Raw genomic sequence first — 21,035 nt, 5'->3', positions numbered from 1 at the left:
TTGTTGTTCTTGTTTCCTAATGTTGTCATTTAATTAATTCTGCCATTTACATTGGAAACTAAGTATAGAGAGAAGATTAAGTTTGGATCAAACAATTTTGCAAGAATATTTCATAAATGATGCAAAGTATTTTGTATTGTATATCAAGGTACATATTGATAACATGAGGCTAAATTTGATCATATGGTTAAGGTGGCGACTGTCAACTCTCTCCATTTTAAAGGTTCTTTTTTATTCTTACAATTAGAAAGTATCTGTGGAGTGATTCTAACCTCCTCTTGGAAATTTATATTTTATTTGATTCAAAGAGAAAACCAGTATTAAAACAGGATACCACTCAGATATGAGTGATAATGAGTTGCTACATAACAAAACCTGTACGAGGTGACCAAAGTCATCTTAGAAGAACACTAATACCCTTTAACAAATGTGGAAAATCAAGACATAGGGCCAGAACTTTTTTTGCATCATCATTCAACGATTAATATCATTGCCCCACGTGACTACACTATTATAATCCTAGTTCTGAAACAGTGTCTGTCACATAGTGGACACTTGATAAAACTGATGATGTAATCAAACCTAAGAAACCAGAAGAAGAACAAATTAACCTAACTACAGAAGAAGAAAACAGTTCGTACAGTTAAAATTGGAAATCAATGGAAGAAGCAATAAAACCTCCTTAATTTATTTTTGTGGAAAAAACACTGATCTAAACTAGACTTATAAATTTGATCAATGTAAAGGTGAGAAATATGACAGCACTAATAAGGTAGCACAGATATATTTATGGAGAGTTTAAAAATATCAGTAATATTATATACAGAAAGTATTTTCTTTAAAATTGACTCAAGATGAGGTAGAAATCTGCATAGTCCAATACACATAGCAGGAAAATGAAAATCTGGTCCAAAACCTCTCTTTAAAACAATACTTAGGGCTTCCCTGGTGGCGCAGTGGTTGACAGTCTGCCTGCCAATGCAGGAGACATGGGTTTGTGCCCCGGTCCGGGAAGATCCCATATGCCGCGGAGCAGCTGGGCCCGTGAGCCATGGCTGTTAAGCCTGCACGTCTGGAGCCTGTGCTCCGTAACGGGAGAGGCCACAACAGTGAGAGGCCCACGTACCCCCCCCCCACACACACACACAAAACAATACTTAAATATCAGGTAAAAACTAAGGATAATCTCTAAAAGAATTTTTTTTTTTTTTTTTTTTTTGTTGTACGCGGGCCTCTCACTATTGTGGCCTCTCCCGTTACGGAGCACAGGCTCCAGACGTGCAGGCCCAGCGGCCATGGCTCACGGGCCCAGCCGCTCCGCGGCATGTGGGACCCTCCTGGACCAGGGCACAAACCCGTGTCCCCTGCATCGGCAGGCGGGCTCTCAACCACTGCGCCACCAGGGAAGCCCTCTAAAAGAATTTTACAATCTCATACTAGAAGTCTAAACACTGATCAAGATAGTTTCTAAAAGATCTAGATGAGCTTATGAATATTAATGCAAATATTTTAAGGAAAATATTAACAAAATGAAACCAAACATGGAGGAAATCATGACTTGAGAGGCAGAACTTTTGTTTTGCCTATCAGTCACCATTCAGAAATTGACATAATCGTACCACATGATTGCACTCTATTTCCAGATCTTTAAGCAAGATGCATCCAAACTCAAGAATTTAAAAGGAAAGAAAAAAAAAAAGAAGCAGTACCAGTTAAGATAGTTAGCATGTTCCACCCTGCCTCTCCCACTGAACGCAACTAAAATCATAGACAGAATGGATGAGGCAGCTGAGAAAACTGAAAAGTAAATGTTAGCAGACAGACTGAGAAGGAAACCAGAAGTTGGAAGTTTGATCTGGTGATGTGCTGGTCTGGACTGAAACAACCTGAATCCCAAAACTGTGAGCCAAACTTGGATGGAAAGAGCTTCATAAGAAACTCTCTATAGTTGGAAGAGTGGGAGACGGGGTTTTTGTGGAGCAGAGAAGGTGGAAGAAATCCATGTTGTTTTTCTTTTCTTTCTGGTCTCACTGCAGGCAAACACTAGTCCTGAAAGCTGCAGTCCTGGATTGGGTAGGTGGTGGTAGCAGTAGCTGCCAGCAAATACTTAAACCCTGAGGAAAGGGAATCCTATCTTACTAGTGGAAGTCTGTTCTGAAGAAGGTGGAGGAAATCCCATTGCTTTTTTCCTCTTTATTCTCTCACTCATTGGCACTGGAAGAAGACCTAGCTGTGGGAAGGCCACAGCAGAATGGGAAGGCTAAATAAAGCCCTGTTGCTCTAACTAGATCCAGGAAGGGGGCCTCTGGGAACTAAAGAGTTCTAGTGAGATAGGGGAGAGGAGCAACTCAAGTTAGGGATCCCTTAAAGTATTATATGAACTCGAGGGTGCACATGTGTGGATCTGACACTAGGCAGCATACCAAAGGCCTTGAGAACTGAACCAGGTGGACCATCAACCAGGTCTCAGAGTGGGTACTGGGTAAAGCACATAAAAGATAAAGCACACTGAATGCCGATTTTCAAATGCTTTGAAAACTGAATTGACATTGGAACCCCAGGGGACAGAAAGTAGTTTGGAACTTGCATATTGAATCTAAATAAACTGCCTGCTAAGACAAACAAACCTAAATTATGTTTCTCATAGGATTTAAACTAGACTCAGAGAATCAAATTATTCAAAATGTCTAGGAAACAATAAAAATGTACTCCACATAAAACCAAACAGGACAATTTAAAAACTCACAATGGAAAAGAAAAAGACACCAATACTGACAGGATCCACATTAGAATTAGAACCATGTTCCAAGAAGTAAAGGTGAACTCTTGAGTGAATACCAAAGCAGAGAAACAGAAGCTATAAAAAAAGAACCAAAAGGAAATTAAACATTTAAAATTTTTATTATAAAATTTTCAGATGTATAAAAGGAAATTTTAGAACTGAAAAAGTGAAAATTAGAACTTACTTGATGGGCTCAGCAACAAAATGGAGTGCCATGAAGAAAAAAATATTTAAAGAATCAATGGTTGAAAACCTACCGAGTTTGGTAAAATACCTTAAAATTACAGATTCAAGAAATATAGCATACCACAAAAAGGATAACTAAAAGAAACTTTTGCTGAGACACATCATAACCAAACTGCTGAAAATCAAAGAAAAAAAATCTCAAAAGCTTCCAGAGAACATTGATGCATTACATATAGGAGAACAATCCCTTAATTCCCATGAGAAAGTATGAAGGCCAAAGGATAGTGGAACAACATTTTTTAAGTGCTTTAAGGAAAGACATGTCAACCCCAAACTTTATCCAGTGAAAATTATCAGGAATGAAGGGTAAATAAAAGATATTCTTAGGTAAAGGGAAACAAAGAGGATTTGTTACTTGCAGCCTTGCTGTAAAAGAAATGCTACCATGAAGCCCTTTAGATGGAAGGGAAATGATATCAAAGAAAAACCTGAAACTTCAGAAGAAATAAGAGCAACAGAAATGGCAAATTGCTGAATAAATAATAAAATTATTGGTTTTTAAAAATAATTTAAATATTTACTGTGATAAAAAGCAAGGAGTATAACACTTTCTGATGAGGTTTGTAATGGATGTAGATATAGTAAATATGATAATCATAATATAAAGAGGGGAGGCTAAAAGGGACAAATATGGTGGTAAGGTTTCCATATTCAACATGCAGTACTAAAATGTTAACTCAAAGTATATTGTGAATTATATATATTATGTGTATTATAATCCCCAGAGGAACCACTAAAGAAAATAAACAAAGAAATAGTAAAAAGCTAAATAGATAAATTAAAATGGAATAATAGAATATATTCAAATGAAAAAGAAAGCAAGAAAGGGAAACAGGAATTAAAAATAGAGGGGAGACATAGGAAAGAATGTTAGAGCTAAAGCCCAACAATATCAGTATATATACATTAAATACAAATGGTTTAAAACCAGTATTAAGACATTGTCCAACTTGAATTTCTTAAAAACCCCAACTATACGTTGTCCGTCATAACGTGGCCTTAATATACATATATAATACACATATATATTGTGGGTTTGGTTCCAGACCACCGCAGTAAAGCAAATATCACAATAAAGTGAGTCACATGCATTTTGTGGTTTCCCAGTATGTCATGTTTATACTATAAAAGTTATGTTTATACTATCCTGTAGTCTACAGTAAGTGTGCAATAGCATTGTCTAAAAAAGCAATGTACATACCTTAATTTTAAAATACTTTATTGCTAAAAAATGCTAACCATCATCCTAGCCTTCAGTGAGTCAAAAATCTTTTTGCTGGTGGAGGGTTTTGCTTCCAACTCGCTACATACTCAGGAAAAAGAGGTAGGCTTGCATCCTTGGTTGTGAATGCAGTTCTTTTGGTAGTCGTCATCGTTAGCATATATTTTTACTCATCTACAAACACAGATTTATTCAAATGAAATAATTTCTAGGTTCTCATAACTCTGAATATAGGTCCTGTAATCTTACTTGTCGTAGCTATTTTATTCTAATATGTTCATCCTGCCTACACACTAGAAAAAAAAACCTCTAAACATAAATAATAACTATTAGTTAAGGCTATATTTCTCAAAGTTCTGTCCAGTCAGACATGGCATTTTATCTTTTATCGTATGTCCCTTTCAAGTCTAAATTTTTATCATGTCTGATTTGCTTCATCACCCACTGCTCTTTTTCTGCTCTGAAATCATCTGCAAGACCAGGAATGACAAGCATGTTTCCATTTACAATCCACTGGCAGTTGGTGCCCCTTCCTATAGGCCAGACGGCCTGTTGTACATTTTTAATGTCAGATACTTGAACTATCAATTATTTTCCTACTTACTTAGATACAGTTTACAGTTCTACTGAATTGGGGGGAAAAACAGTTTATTTAAATTTCTACTGAATTTTATTACAATAACTTCATGTATGGTTATGAATATTGGTTATGAATAATCCCCCTCAAGAAGGGCCTTTAGTAACACTGTTCAAATTGCTGTTGAGCTTACTATTTCCACAGGAAAAATGCTATAGATGGTATTATCTTAGATTTCTGACTCTCACACATCAAAATCTCCAGTGATTTTTCATTTGGGATTTTCGAGACCCACATTTCCTGTGAGATAAATCGAGGTATAAAAGGCTTACTTTACATAGGCTTATTATATTATACATAGGCTTACTTATATTTTTTTTTCATAATTCTATTAAAGGGAATAGACTCCTATACTCCCAAATTTTATTCATCTATGTTCCTTCTTAACCTTTCTTTAGTATAAATTCTTTGATGGTGAATAAGACATAAGCTATTGCTAAAAGTACCCCTATAATCACGACAACTGTAGGATGCCCTCCAATATGAGTTCTCTGATTTTGTGTAAGGTTTAAGCCACAGCTAAGGTCTTTCTACATTTATTACATTCATATATTCATGACTAACAGCCTTCTCACAATTATAATATTATAAGGATTTCTTTTTAGTAGGAATTCTCCAGTTGAATGACATTTCTCCACTTGAATTACAGAGCTGTTACTCTCCAAATTGAATCATCTCACATTGAGAAAGGTCTGAGAGATGTTTGGCAGTATCTAACATAACTGAAAAAACTTTACGTACACCCTGGGACTGAGTAATCCCAGTCTTCATATAAAATAAACAGAAATACACACACACACATATACAAGAATATTTATAGTAGTATTTTTATTACAACACAAAATTATAAAAAATACAAATATACATCAAGAGGATAGATAAATAGCAGTATATTCTTAAAATGGAAGAGTATACAGAATGAAAATGAATACACTACTGCCACATGCAATAATGTATGAATCTTTAAAATGTTGAGTGAAACAAGACAAAAAATTTGTAATGTATAATAAAATATAAAGTTTAAAGACATGCAAAAACTATCTCATGTTAAAAGCCAGGGAAGTGGTAATCTTTGGGGAAGTAACAACTTTTATTCCGCAGAGTGCAATGAGAAATATACTTCATAATTTCTTCCTCTTATGGAGACTGATACTTAAAACCACTTTGAATCTTGCTTCTGCATGTATTATATAAGAATTAAAAAAAATAAACTGAGTCAGCAGAACTTGAAAACGTAAAAAATTAGCTTCATTGCTGATAAGAGTTCATATCAATGATCATATCCATTTCATATGCTAGTAAACAGTAGATAAATAGTTATGTGGTATAGTACATTAAGTTAATAATTATTATTACATTTGTGATTAAAATTACCTTATTCACACGTTAAGCATGCTTTTTTAAAAAACTAAAGTTTTACAGTAACTTAGAAAGGCTTCACAAAGAAATCACATCATTATTACTGCATTACCATGTTTTCTCCCTTGTGAGTTCTTTGATGGACAATAAGGTTTCTCTTATAACTGAAGGACTTACCACACTCATTACAAATATAAGGCTTCTCCCCTGTATGAGTTCTCTGATGTACAATGAGATTTGTCTTCTGGCGGAAGCACTTCCCACATTCATTACACTTGTATGGTTTCTCTCCTGTATGAGTTCTTTGATGATGAATGAGATATGACTTCCTGCTAAAGGCTTTCCCACACTGAGGGCATTCATAGGATTTCTGCCCTGTATGTATTTTCTGATGTACAGTGAGGGTTGCTTTCTGGCGAAAAGACTTCCCACACTCATTACAAATATAGGGTTTCTCTCCTGTATGAATTCTCTGATGTAGATTGAGATTTGTCTTCTGACTGAAGGATTTCCCACATTCATTACATTCATATGGTTTCTCTCCTGTGTGAGTTCTGTGATGATCAATGAGGTATGACTTCATTCTAAAAGCCTTCCCACAGTGAGGACATTCATAGGATTTTTCCCCTGTATGTGTTCTCTGATGTGCCACAAGGGTTGTTTTCTGGCGGAAGGATTTTCCACACTCATTACAAATATAAGGTTTCTCTTCATTATGAGTCTTCTCATGAAGAGCGAGGGTTGTCTTCTGAGAGAAGGATTTCCCACATTCATTACAAATATAGGGCTTTTCCCCTGTATGAGTTCTCTGATGTACAGTAAGATTTGCCTTCTGGTGAAAGGACTTCCCACATTCTTTACAAATATAGGGTTTCTCTCCTGTATGAATTCTCTGATGTAGGGAGAGTGTTGTCTTCTGGCGGAAAGACTTCCCACAGTCATTACACTCATATGGTTTCTCTCCTGTGTGAGTTCTTTGATGACGAATGAGGTGTGACTTCAATCTGAAGGCATTCCTACATTGTGGACATTCATATGATTTCTCCCCTGTATGTGTTCTCTGATGATCAGTGAGGGCTGTCTTTAGGCGGAAGGACTTACCACATTCATTACAAACAAAGGGTTTCTCTCCAGTGTGAGTTCTCTGATGATCAATGAGATATGATTTCCTTCTAAATGAATTTCCACATTGATGACATTGGTAGGGTTTTTCCTCTGTGTGAATTCCCTGATGCAGAATCAATACTGATTTCCTGCAGAAGGACTTCCCACATTCAGTGCATATATGCTTTTTTTCAATATTGGTTGTTCTTCTCCTTTTATTATATTCAGATGGTTTTTCCCTTCTGTAAGCTCTATTATGTGTAATTAGGCCTCCTTTTTTAAGGAAGGATTTCTCACAGTCATTATATCCAAATGACTGTGCTGAAGTTTCTATTTCATGATATTGCATAATCATTTCATTATGACTGACAGTCCTACCACACTGATTATGGGATTTGCCTCCAGAGTGAGCTGTCTCTGGCTTAGTATTGAGGAGTGATTTCCCATATCCATTATGCTCACTAAGTCTCTTTCTTGTAGGACTTAGATTACTGATTATTAATTCTGAAACATTTTTTAAAATCTTTCCATGAGTGTCATATTCAGGAGGTAGGTTTTTTGAATTAATAGGGTTTTTGCTTAAAGTAAATGTCTTTTCATATGCACTACTGTTCTCCTTAATCAGTTTTTTGTGGTTGATTAATACAACTGATCTAGAAAATTTATCTTGTTCTTCCTTGAATTTCACTAAAAAGTCTTCAGCTTTCCACTTTTCTTCTAGGAAAGAATATAATTAATAACAATTTGTGAATCTTCACATATTTGCTATCGAAAGGAATTGTAATAGGGTCTAGTACATGAGGCCAAAAAAGACCACGGACAAATTATTCCTTGCCTGGGAAAAGACATGGAACCTAAATTAAAAACTCTGCCTCATTGTGGAAAAAGATGAAAAATAAGTAATGAACACTAGTAACATTTGCATTTTGCACCAGAACTTCATACAGAAAGTGAAACAAACACACGAAGCAGTAAGGAGAAGAAACAAAAGAATAGTGGAAGAGGAATTCATGCTTGGATAGGTGGATTCAGAGGCAATGAAGTGAACCTTTCAAGAGCATTAAGATTTAAGTAGGATGGACAGAAAAATTAGCAGAAAAGTTTGTTCAGGGAAAATTTTAGAGGAAGGCATTTGGAGGACACAGATCAGAGCCTATACTTTTATTTCTTTATTTCTTTATGCCCCACGACGTGGCATGTGCGATCTTAGTTCCCTGACCAGGGACTGAACCCGTACCCCCTGCAGCGCAAGTGTGGATTCCTAACCACTGGATAACCAGGGAATCCCCCTGAGCCTATACTTTTAAATATTCATCCCTAGACTGTAAGGTAAAATACTTCCAGTTGTTCCACCACCCTCTTTCCACACACCCACCAATAAATCTTTCTAAGCATCAACTATTTTCCTAGTGTTTATAATCCTCTCTATAGCTGGGGATAATTTTTTCTTGTGAGGGAAATACTAGGAAAACACTTCCAACAGGAACTTTAAAACAGACTAAGGGTATGTTCACCAGTGTATTCAGGTTGCTGTTGTTATTATTTTCTTTCAGAATTGTTCAATAGCAAAACTCTCATGATCATTAATTATAACTATTCTTCTTTTTAAGTGCTTAGAGGTTTAAAGAAAGATTCAAGTCTTTCCCCAATACAGTAACATTCTTAACTCCAGTTTTCCATATGGGGGACCAGAAAGATTGTTCACTCTGGCTCTAAATCACTCATTAATCTTAACCTTTATTTCTCTTATAAATTTAGAACTATATTTGACTCTTTTGCTTTGCAATCATCCACATCTAGTGAAACAATGTTAAATCTAGGTTCAAAAATCTATTTCTTCCTTGAGTCCATTACCCACAATACTAACATACAAGGAATTTCTCCTGTAAACAAAACTTTACATTACCTAGACTTACTTTTTATATTCAAACAAGTTTTCAGGGTTGTCCACATATCTGAAAATTTTCACCCATAACAATCAAAGCCTAATATTTACTGCCCTATAAATACCTCCCTTATCCCTAATCACATGCTTTTGCTCATGTTCTTTTAATCAGTTGACTTGCCTTCCAGTCTTATTTCTAATCATATTTAGATAATCTTCAAGAAAATGTTACTACTCCATGATATCAAAACCCTTCACATATATCCCACCACCACTTTATTTATTACTTCTTTATAACTTGAAAATAATTATGGTCTAGAAAAAGAATTTTAACAAATCTTTTTACAAGCTTACACTGTGTCATAAATATTTCATGAAAAATGCAGACTTTAACAGTAATCCTTTCTCATAAAGGAATATTTTGTTGGTTATCGCCTTTGTACTCTTCTGAGTTCACATTAACACTGCATATCATAGATAGGTAGTGTTTGTTAGAATCCAACCATTTGAATCAGAATGTACAGAACCATGGCCTGAGCAAGTACTTCTGAAAGGACTTATCAGTACATACTTTATGAATGGAGGAAAAAGAGATCTCCCCTGTACAGCTCCATAAACAGAAAATGAAACAACTACTGACTACTTAAAATGTTGTATACTATGGCAAAGAAGATACAGAGGATCTTATCTTTGAAAGAAAGAATCCTTAAGCATAAACAATGTACAATCAAGTATCAAATTATATAACATCCAAGAGCTGTGTGTGTTACAGTTAGTAAGCAGCATGGAAATTCAGGAAAAGGAAAGGTGGATATGTTGGGGAGTAGTCAAGGAATAGAAAGAAGAAGAAATCTCAAGACTTCAAAGATATACACTATACAGAAGGGTGAACAAAATGAAAAGTACAGACATCATGACAGACCCTACATGTATAGAGAACATTTAGGAGACTGGATGAAGTGGAAATTAGCAAGCATTTTCCACAAAAGAGAGAAATAAAGTTGAAAAGACCAGATGAGGGATTATAGTAGTCCTTGTATGAAGGAGAATTTCAATTTCCTATAATAATAAGTAGTGGGGAACAAGTCATGATATAGCTTGTCAGGAAAGTTAACAATATAAATTGAAAAAATTAGGACAAAAATTATGGCAAAAACAAATTGTAATTACCGTATGCAAGATATTAAATAAGGTAGTCGTCATTTTGTATGATATGAGTAAAAAATGAAAATATGGGAGGATGTAAATATATTTCACGGCCTGATAAACACAAATTGTGAAAAGATCCACAAGAGATTATAAAAGAGACAATCAAGCTGGTATCATGGCAGTAATAAAATAATTTGGAAATAGTTAAATGGGAACGAATTTAAGAGCTAGGAAAGTTGGTGATTTTCATTTTCAACTTATTGTCACAAAAGAGGTGAGGCATCATAGTGCAGAACTTGTGAAGGACGGGAGTGAAGGTGGGAGGACTGTGCCGAGTATGTTGGTATTAGAGGTCCTCTACATAAAACAAGGAGCTTAAGTTCTGAGAGTGGAAGAGACTAATATAATTGAAAGGTAGATCTCTTGAGGACAAATTAGAGAAATAAGACTGAGAGTCCAATGAAACAATATACCTTAAAAAAAAAAAAAGTTCTGTGACTATTATGTATGAGGCACTGTTCCAGTCAATATGGCCAGAGTGGTAAAAAAAAAAACAAAGTAAGTTGGAAATAAATAATCACTTAGATAATCAGGATAAGAATGATTCAGTGTTTTACCCAAACCAAGGGATGATTTCAGGAAAGATGATCAGCCATATAACAATGAACCATGAAAGTTTAATGGAAGAAAATGGTAACTATGGAATTATCAGTCTGGGCCAAGGTGAGTGAGCTTTAAAATTAATAGCTAGACTCATGGTGAGAATGGGAACTTAGAGTTAGCATAGCAAACAAATCTGAAATACTATAAAAGAAAGGGAAAGAAAAAGCAACTAAGAAGAGAAATATTAGCCAAGAATTTTTTCTTTCTTAAAGATAGATTTTAAAATGCCTAAAAGAAATCTATTCAATGGCTAAAAGATAAGGGACCGAGAAAGCTAAAAAAGGATACAAATCAAGAAAAAAGATCTATAAGAAGGAAGGAAAGAGATCTAAAAGAAGGAAGGCTTAATTTTGATTAAGAGTGGCAACTATCTTTGATAACACCAAGCAAACTAAGGAAGTCTATTATATAGGGAGAGTGACATTTGAAAGTGATTTAATTTTTTTGCAGGCACAATAGTCATTTCAACGGTCAGGAACCTTTAAAAAGACACTACCAAAATATTTCAAAGGTGTCACCCAACACATGACCACTTTAAATTTATTTTCCACAGATTTCATCTGCCTGCAAGTCAGAAACTCACCTAAACAGGTATGACCTGTAAATGATGTCCATGGCTCTTCTCCTCGTTCCAACTTGAGGATCACGTCAGGCTTGGTCATGTGACACCCTGATTAAGGGAAGATTTGGATTAAGTTGCTTAGGCGTCAATACCTTTGAAAAATCAATAAGGTGAATTTTCAGTACTGGAAATTAAGATACTCCTTTGTGTAACAGTAAATTTAACACCTTGCACTATGCAAGTGAAGACACAATAATCCTTTCTGTCAACCAAAAAGAATGCATTACCTCTTATCCCTGAAATCAAGATCACACATATTTTAGGCATCTTGAAAGGAAATGCATGCTACTGAAAGTTTCAAAGAGAGTTTTTCTTACCCACAGAAACGAGGTGGCAATAGTTTTCCAACATCACATCCATGTATAGCATCTTCTGAGCAGGATCCAGGTGCTGCCACTCTTCCTGACTAAAGTCCACAGTCACATCTTTGAATGACACTGATCCCTGTAATGGTTTGGGACTGTGATCAGAACAAATTGACGAGAAATTGGAGACTAGTTTTGATCCTGTTCCTTTGTGGCATTCTTATGAAAACTTGTAAAGAATGCCTACCATTTTTCTTGTTTTGTGATTTAAATAGTAAGGGAAACAAAAATCAAGGTAGAAGTACTTGCCACCAAATTTATTTAATAACTCATTCTAAAAATGTTTATTGTGAAGTCACTTTGTAACCCCAAATTGGACTCGTTTACTAGGGTGCCAAGATATACAAAATGCTGTCCCTGTTCACAAGAAGTTACAACCTCAAAGCATGTAACACATACCTTCAAGAAAGTATGTGTCAACACAAATCTACAAGAAGGTGTTATGGGTACTGTAACAGAAGTATGTACAAGATAACAATGTATTACAAGGGCAGAACAATTTTTCAGACTTCACTGAGGAGGTAAATTTTTTCCTCTTCAAGATTAATGTGTTATGCAGGAAGAATATAGTTTTAAAATGCATGGGAGTGACTTTGGGCATCCAATAATAATACAGTGAATTGGTCAAGCAAAAATTAGAGGAGAGTTTATCCTTAAAAGGCAGCAATGAGTAAGAATTGTTAGGTTTGTGGCTTTTTTTTTTTTCTTTCTGCGTTACGTGGGCCTCTCACTATTGTGGCCTCTCCTGTTGCAGAGCACAGGCTCCGGACGCGCAGGCTCAGCGGCCATGGCTCACGGGCCCAGCCACTCCGCGGCATGTGGGATCTTCCCGAATCGGGGCACGAACCCGTGTCCCCTGCATCGGCAGGTGGACTCTCAACCACTGCGCCACCAGGGAAGCCCGGTTTGTGGCTTTTTTGCATGAAGGTACCCCAAAGCCCATAGCTCTTCAGGTGAAGAGCTTCCTCAAAGGTGACAGGGGACAGAATTGAGGGCTGGCAGATGAGCTGGAGATTTAGCGATAAATTCTGGAAGTGAGAGAACTACAGGAAAAATGAGACCCCAAATCTGAGTATAAACTCTGCCATAACTCCAGGTTGATAGTTAAACTAAACAATTGTTAGAGAGATAACAGGAGGCTTAGCAAAGAGCAAACAGAAAGACACCAGCAAAGAGTTTTGAAAAACAGAAGTGTACCTAGTGAGATTTGGAGATTTCTGCATTTTTGATTAACAGCATTCCACAACCTGCTCATAGCTTAAGCAGAAGAAAACTGAAGCCTTAATGGACTGAGGTGTCAGAAGCTGGAGTTAACAAAAAGCAGCAGGAAGTATAAGGGGTGAAACACTGAAAGAAAGAGAATGTAGAAAGTCAGGCCCCAAATCTAAGTATAAGTATATACCAAATTCTTTGAGAGCTAACGTACATGAACACAGTGGGAATCTACCTCCCATCATAGGACCAGGGTAAAAAGCAGCAGGTGGGAGCTTAAGGGACCTAGCTATCAGCTGCTTCACACTTGGGGTGGAGGTGGAGGGGCAGGGAGGGCAGAGTTTGAAGTTTGATTCCAAGCAAGTTAATCGTCTGCTAGAACAACAACAAAAAACAATAATCCTCAGAAAAACAGACATACAGAATTCAGATTACTATAATATTTACTCATGATGTTCTTGTTTCTAGCAAAAATTAGACATGTAAACAAAACAAAACAGAAAAAGAAGAGAGGGAATATGACCCATATTCAGAAAAAGTTCATGGAAACTAATTCCTAGTGGACCCAGGTATTGGATTTTGCCACAAAGGCTTCAAAACAGCTGTTCTAAATGTATCTAAAGAAGTAATGAAAAATCTGGCATGGAATCTTAAAACATAAACTGCTAAAAAAGCACGAAGTGAAAATTCTAGAGTACAGTAACTGAAATGAAAATTTCACTATGTAGGTAGCAGACTAGAAATAGAAAAAGGAGCAATCAGTAACCTTGTAAATGCAGGCATACCTCAGAGATATTGCAGATTCAGTTTTAGACCACTGTAATAAAACGATTATTGCAATAAAGTGAGTCGCATGAATTTTTTGGTTACCCAGTGCATATAAAAGTTACATTTACATTCTACTGTAGTCTATTAAATGCAATGACATTATGTCTAAAAAACAATGAACATGCCTTAATTAAAAAATACTTTATGGCTAAAATGTGCTAATCATCACCAGAGCTTTTAGTGAGTTGTAATCTTTTTGCAATACTAACATCAAAGATCACTGATCACAGATGATAACAAATATAACGAAAAAGTTTGAAATACTGAAGAATAGCCAATGTGACAGAAATGAAGTGAGCAAATGCTGTTGGAAAAATGGCACCAATAGACTTGTGTTAAACTCAGCATTGCTACAAACTTCAATTTGTAAAAGATGAAATATCTGCAAAGTGAAATAAAAGCATAATAAAATTAGGTATGCCTATATATAACTAGATCAACAGAAATTAATCAATCTGAATAGAAAAGGAAAGAAAAAGAAAAAATGAATAGACCCACAGAGAGCAGTGGGTCAATTTCAAAGTAATCCAACAGAGGTGTAATTGGAGTCCCAGAAAAATAGGGGGAAAAAAAGGGTCTGAATTTTTAAGGAAATAATGGCCTAACACAATCAAAGTAAGCAAAACTTAACTTACATATTGAAAAAGCTTAATGAACCCCAAAAGGATAAAAACAAAAGAAAACCACACTCAGCAAATCCTAATCAAACTGCTAAAAGCCAAAGAGAACATCAACCAAGAATTCTGTACTGAGCAAAATATCCTATTGAAAATAAAGTCGACATAAAGCTACTTTCAGAAGAAATCTGAGAGAATTCATCACTAGCAAAACTGTACTATCAAAAATGGTAAAGAAAGGTTTTCAGGCTGAAGGTAAAAATGACATCAGATGGTAAACAAGGTCTTTAGGAAAGAATGAAGAGGTTGAGAAAAATTGTATATAAAAGACTATAAATATTCATTTCCTTCCTTATTTAAAAAACATGAGTGTTTCAAGCAGGGGTTGGTGAACACTTTCTGCTGTTTTAGTATGAACGCAACCATGGACAGTATATAAAATGAATGAGCAAAGTTGTGTTTCAATAAAACTTCATGTATGGACACTGAGATTTAAATTTCATAAAAGTTATGTAAGTGAGAAATATTTTGATTACGTAGGTCAGAAATATTCTGATTTTGCACTTTTTCAAACATTTAAAGTATAACTATTTTAAACTCACAATCTGTACAAAAACACATAGTAGACTGTTTTTAGCCTCTGGGCTGTAGACCCTTGGTTTAAAGTAGGCATTCTAACACCATTTATTACAAATATAAATATCACACACGTGGTGAACAAAAAAAACAAACCATGGGGAAGTCAATAAATGAAAATACAATGTTGCAAGTTGACATATTTTACCTTAAGTAATTCAGTACTATCTCTAAGTAAAACATGATTAAGTTAAAGATGCACACTGTAATCCCTAAAGCAACCAAAAAAAAAAATAATGCAAACTGATATAACTACAAACTCAAAAGAGAAATAAAAATTATGAAAATGTACGGCTTGACACAAAATAAAACAGGATATAGGAACAGATGCACAAAAACAGGTTAGGAGTAATCTTTTCTTTTTTTTTTTTTTTTGGTACGCGGGTCTCTCACTGTTGTGGCCACTCCCATTGCGGAGCACAGGCTCAGCGGCCATGGCTCATGGGCCCAGCTGCTCCGTGGCATGTGGGATCTTCCCGGACCGGGACACGAACCCATGTCCCCTGCATCGGCAGGCGGACTCTCAACCACTGCGCTACCAGGGTAGCCCAGGAGTAATTTTAAATGCATATTATTAAATGTAAGAAGCCCAATTTGAAAAGGCTACATAATATATGATTTTAACTATATAACATTCTGGAAAAGGCAAAGCTATGGAGATGATAGATCAGTGGTGGGACTTCCCTGGTGGTGCAGTGGTTAAGAATCCACCTGCCAATGCAGGGGACGTGGGTTCGAGCCCTGGTCTGGGGAAGATCGCACATGCCGTGCAGCAACTAAGCCCGTGCACCACAACTACTGAGCCTGCACACCACAACTACTGAGCCCGTGCACCACAACTACTGAAGCCCACGCACCTAGAGCCTGTGCTCTGCAACAAGAGAAGCCACCGCAATGAGAAGCCCACGCACCGCAACAAAGAGTTGCCCCTGCTTGCTGCAACTAGAAAGCCTGAGCTCAGTAACGAAGACCCAATGCAGCCAAAAATTAAATACAAAAAATAATTTTAAAAAATCAGTGGTTGCCACTGCCACATATTAGAGGAGAGGGAGAGATGAATAGGCAGAGCACAGAGGATTTTTAGAGCAGTGAAATTAGTCTGTATAATACTATAATGGTAGATACATGTCACTATATATTTGTCAAAATCCATAGAATATAGAACACCAAGAATGAACCCTAATGTAAACTATGGACTTTGGATGATAATGATATATCATTGTAGGTTCATTGATTTTAACAACATACCACTCTGATGTAAGATATTGATAGTAGGGAAAGCTATGCATGTGTCCAGGGGTAAGGGCATAAATGGAAACTCTCTGTACTTTCTGCTTAATTTTGTCTGAACCTAAAACCACTAAAATATAAAGTATGGTTAAAAGATTAAAATAAAACAGGTTAGGTAATCAGAAAACAAAGAGTGAAATGGCAGCCCTAACTACAACAGAACTGAACACTCCAACAAAAAGATTATTAAAATGTGTAAAAAAACCAAGACTCGAAATATATTCTGTCTTCAAGAGACATACTTTAAATAACATAGACACAAATAGGTTTAAAATAAAAGGATGGGAAAGAAACATAAAAACATTAAACATGGGAAAGCTGATGGGGCTATAGTAAAAGAAGCTGAGGAGTATTACCACTACAGACAAAAAAGAACATTTCCTGATAATAAAAGAGTAAATACATGAGGAAAATATAGCAACTACAAATGTATATGTACTTAAGTAACAGTTTCAAAACACGAGGCAAAAATTGACAAAAGTAAAATGAGATTTTAAAAAGTCTAAGCATGGTTGGTGTTAATATTTGTCAGTAACTGAGAGAACTAGACAAAAGGGGGAAAACCTGTAGAGATTTAGAAACTCTAAAGAATACTGACACCTAACGCATTTGATATTTATAAACCACCACTTTCAATAATTTCACAACACATTTTATTCAAGAGTAAATGGACTATGCACCAAGATAGAACACAAACAAGTCTCAACAGATTTAAGACAAATCATACAAAGTGTGGTTTCTGACCACACATGAACTAAATTAGATATCAATAAAAATGGCATATCTAGAAAAGCCCCAAATGTTTGGAAATTAAACAATACACTTCCAAGTAACCAATTTAGGGTCAAAGAAAATTAAAAAATTGTTTTTCATAAAATATATTAAACTAAATACAAATAGATCAAAATTTGAAGATGCAATTAGAATAGGCTAAAAGAGAAAGTTATAAGTTTAAATGCTTATATTAGAAAACAAGAAAGATTTAATATCAATAATTTAAACTTTTATCTTAAGAAGCTTTAAAAAAGAATAAGTTAAACTAACCCCAAAGCAAGTAAAGGAAATAGTTAGGAAAAAAGGAAAAATCAATAAAATAGAAAATAAATAAGCAATAGGGGAAAATCAATGAAACCTAAAGCCAAATCCTTGAAAATATCAATAAACTATAAAACCTCTAGTTAGATGGATTAAGAAATAAAGAGGGATGTTACACATGGCCATTATCAGATCCTACAGATATTAAATAGATAAGAGAATTATAAACAAATTAAAGGCAATAAATTAGACAATGTAGATGAAATGGACAAATATTTTAACTTAAAAAACATGTTACCAAAGAAAAAAAATCTGAAAACCCTTAACTATTAAAGATACTGAGGGACTTCCCTGGTGGTCCAGTGAAGTCCACTTCCAATGCAGGGGGCATGAGTTTGATCCTTGATTGGGGAATTAAGATCCCACACGCTGCGGGGCAACGAAGCCTGTGTGTGCCACAACTATTGAGCTTGCGCACCTCAATGAGAGAGCCTGCGTGCCGCAAACTACAGAGCCTACATACTCTGGAGCCTGTGCACCACAACTAGAGAGCCCACACACCCTGGAGCCCATGTGCCACAACAAAGAGCCCACATGCCACAACAACAACAAGAAAAGATCCCGCATGCCTCAAAGATCCCGCATGCCACAACTAAGACCCAATGCAGTCAAAAAACAAACAAACAAAAGAAAAACAGGGACAACAATCAAAAAACAAATGGGAAAACAAAAAAATAGCAAGATGGTATATTTAAACGCAACTTATTGATAACTCATTAAATGAAAATGGACTAAAAACTCTAATTAAAAGGTACAGTATCAGGAGTTACCTGGTTAGGATCCTGGGCTTTCACTGCCATGGCCTGAGTTCAATCCCTGGTCGGGGAACTGAGATCCCACAAGCCATGCGGCATAGCCCTGCCCCCCCCACCCCCCCCACCCCCCCAGAAAAGGGAGAATATCAGACTGGAGACAAAAGTAATACCAAAATATATACTCTCTGTAACAGACTCATTATAAATATTAAAACATAGGTAGGTTAAAGTATAAAGAATGGAGAACAGGTATACTATGTAAATACTAATTGAAAGAGATCAGCCAATATGGCAGAATAGAAAGACCCTGATTGAGCTCACCTCCTCTCACAAGCACACCAAAATTACAACTATTTACAGAACAATGATCAGTGAAAATCACTGGCACCTACAAGAAAAGATCTACAGATAAAGAAGGTATGACAAGATGTGTAGGAGTGAGGTTGTGATGTAGTCAAGTTCCAGCCCCCCAGGTAGGCAACCCCTGAAAGGGAGACTAATTATAATTGCAGAAGCTCTCCCCAAGGAGTGAGGGATCTGAGCCCCATTATCAGACTCCCCCACCCTAGTGGTCTTGTGCCAGGAAGACAAGCTCCTAGAACATTTGGGTTTGAAGGCAAGTGGTGCTTACTTTCAGGAGAACCAGAGGGCTAGGGGAAATAGAGACTCCACTCTTAAAGGCGCAGACAAAAATCTCACATGCTCCAGGAACCAGTGCAGAAGTGGTAATTTGAAAGGAGCCTGGGTCAGACCTGTCTGCTCATCTTGGAGAGTCTCCCAAAAAGGCCAGAGGCAATTACAGCTCACTCTAGGGACAAGACACTGGCGACAGCCATCTTGGGGAGCTTGTTCTACAATGTAGACACTGTGCTAGCAACCTCCATTTTGGATTCCTCCCTCTAGCTTATCAGCCTCAGGACCCATCCTCCACCCAACAGCCCAAAGGTCCTAGTACATAGACGCCTCAAGACAAGCAACTAACTTGGAAGGGACAAAGCCCCACCCACTAGCAGACAGGCTGCCTCAAGACCTCCTAACCCCACAGCCAACCCTGGACATGGTCCTGCCCACCAGAGGTCCCAGGACCTGGCCCCACACACCAGTGTGTAGGCACTAGAACCAGGGCCCCCAGGGCCCTGCAACCAGACCCTGCTCCACTCACCAGTGGGCAGGAACCAGCCCCAGAATCCATGGTCCCACACACCAGCGAGCCTGCTCTAGAGTTGGGACCAGTCTCAACCACCAGCAGGTGGACACCAGTCGGACAACCACAGCCCTGTAGCCTGTAGACTCAGCCCATCCACCAGCAGGCCAGCACCTACCCTGGGACTGGCTGGGCTCTGACCCCACCCATTAGCAGGCCAACACAAACTTTGGAACATGCCTCATGCTGCAATGTCAAAAAATGGCCCCTCTCACCAGTGGTCAGACACCAGTTCTGGGACCCCTGGGCTTGGCTGCCAGACCCCAGGACCTGGCTTCACCCACCAATAGTGGACACCAGCCCCAGGGTCTCCTGGATTCTGCCGACCAGTGAGCTAGCACTAGCCCTGGGGTCGCCTGGTGTTTCCCAGCCAGCTGCCTTAAGACCTGCCCAACCAACCAGCGGCCAGCAGTCTCTGCACAAGGCAAAGCCTAGCAACCAACCAAACCGGAGGCCAACCAAGCCTACAAGACCGCCCACAGTAGTCAACCTGTCATGACAGACGGACCCATGCAACCCAATAGGGGGCACCCTAGAGCATACAGCTCTGGTGATAAGATGGGAGTGCACTGCTGGGACACAAAGGACATCTACAAAAGGCCACTTCTCCAAGGTTGGGAAAAGGTAACCAAACTACCAGATACACAGAAATAAAAACAGCAAGTTGGGGAAAATGAGGTGAGAGAGGAACATGTTCCAAATGAAGGAACAAGATAAAACCCCAGAAGAAGAATTAAGTGAAGGGGAGTTAGGCAATTTACCTGAGAAAGAGTTCAAAGTACTGATTATAAAGATGATCAAGGACTCGGGAGAAGAATGGATGCATAGAGCGAGAAGTTAGAAGTCTTTAACAAAGTGCTAGAAAATATAAAGAACAACCCAACAGAGATGATGAATACGATAAATGAAATGTAAAATACAGTAGAACGAATCAACAGTAAACTAAATGATATAGAGGAACAGATCAGTGAGCTATAAGCAGAGTAGTGGCAATCAGTGCCACTGAACAGAAAAAAGAAAGAAAATAAATGAGGAAAGTTTAAGAGGCCCCTGAGACAACATCAGGACACTAATATTCACATTACAGGCATCCCAGAAGGAGAACAGAGAAAGGGGCTAACAACATATTTGAAGATATAATAGCTGAAAATTACCCTAACTTGGGAAAGGAAATAGACATCCAAGTCAAGGAAGCACAGAGATTCCCAAACAGGATCAACCAAAAGAGGAACACACCAAGACATACTGTAATGAAAATGGCAAAAATTAAAGATAAAGAGAGAATATTAAAAGCAGCAAGGGAAAAGCAACAAGTTACACACAAGGGAACTCCCATAAGGCTATCAGCTGACTTTTCAGCAGAA

General features: G+C 37.3%; 1 protein-coding gene across 5 annotated transcripts in view; it reads right to left on the bottom strand.

The window, feature by feature from the left end:
• Positions 1 to 5,688: 5,688 nt before the first annotated feature.
• The window catches only part of ZNF567 (zinc finger protein 567), a 30,366-nt gene continuing 15,019 nt past the window's right edge, over positions 5,689 to 21,035 (bottom strand). For 2 of the 5 annotated variants that reach the window (XM_032614490.1, XM_032614491.1), the window contains exons 4-6: positions 11,987 to 12,113; positions 11,631 to 11,717; positions 5,689 to 8,067 (exon numbers count right to left, since the gene is read on the bottom strand). In XM_032614490.1, the coding sequence (XP_032470381.1) occupies positions 6,347 to 8,067; positions 11,631 to 11,717; positions 11,987 to 12,113 (1,935 nt within the window). In that variant the 3' untranslated portion in view covers positions 5,689 to 6,346. Of the gene's footprint in view, positions 8,068 to 11,630; positions 11,718 to 11,986; positions 12,114 to 14,031; positions 14,064 to 18,482; positions 18,505 to 21,035 lie in introns of those variants that run through there. The other 3 variants (XM_032614493.1, XM_032614494.1, XM_032614492.1) reach the window with 3 other exon arrangements.

Source organism: Phocoena sinus, chromosome 19, assembly GCF_008692025.1.
Source record: "Phocoena sinus isolate mPhoSin1 chromosome 19, mPhoSin1.pri, whole genome shotgun sequence".
NCBI lineage: Eukaryota > Metazoa > Chordata > Mammalia > Artiodactyla > Phocoenidae > Phocoena > Phocoena sinus.
Note: the sequence above shows the minus strand (reverse complement) of the source record. Positions and strands in the feature narration are given on the sequence as shown.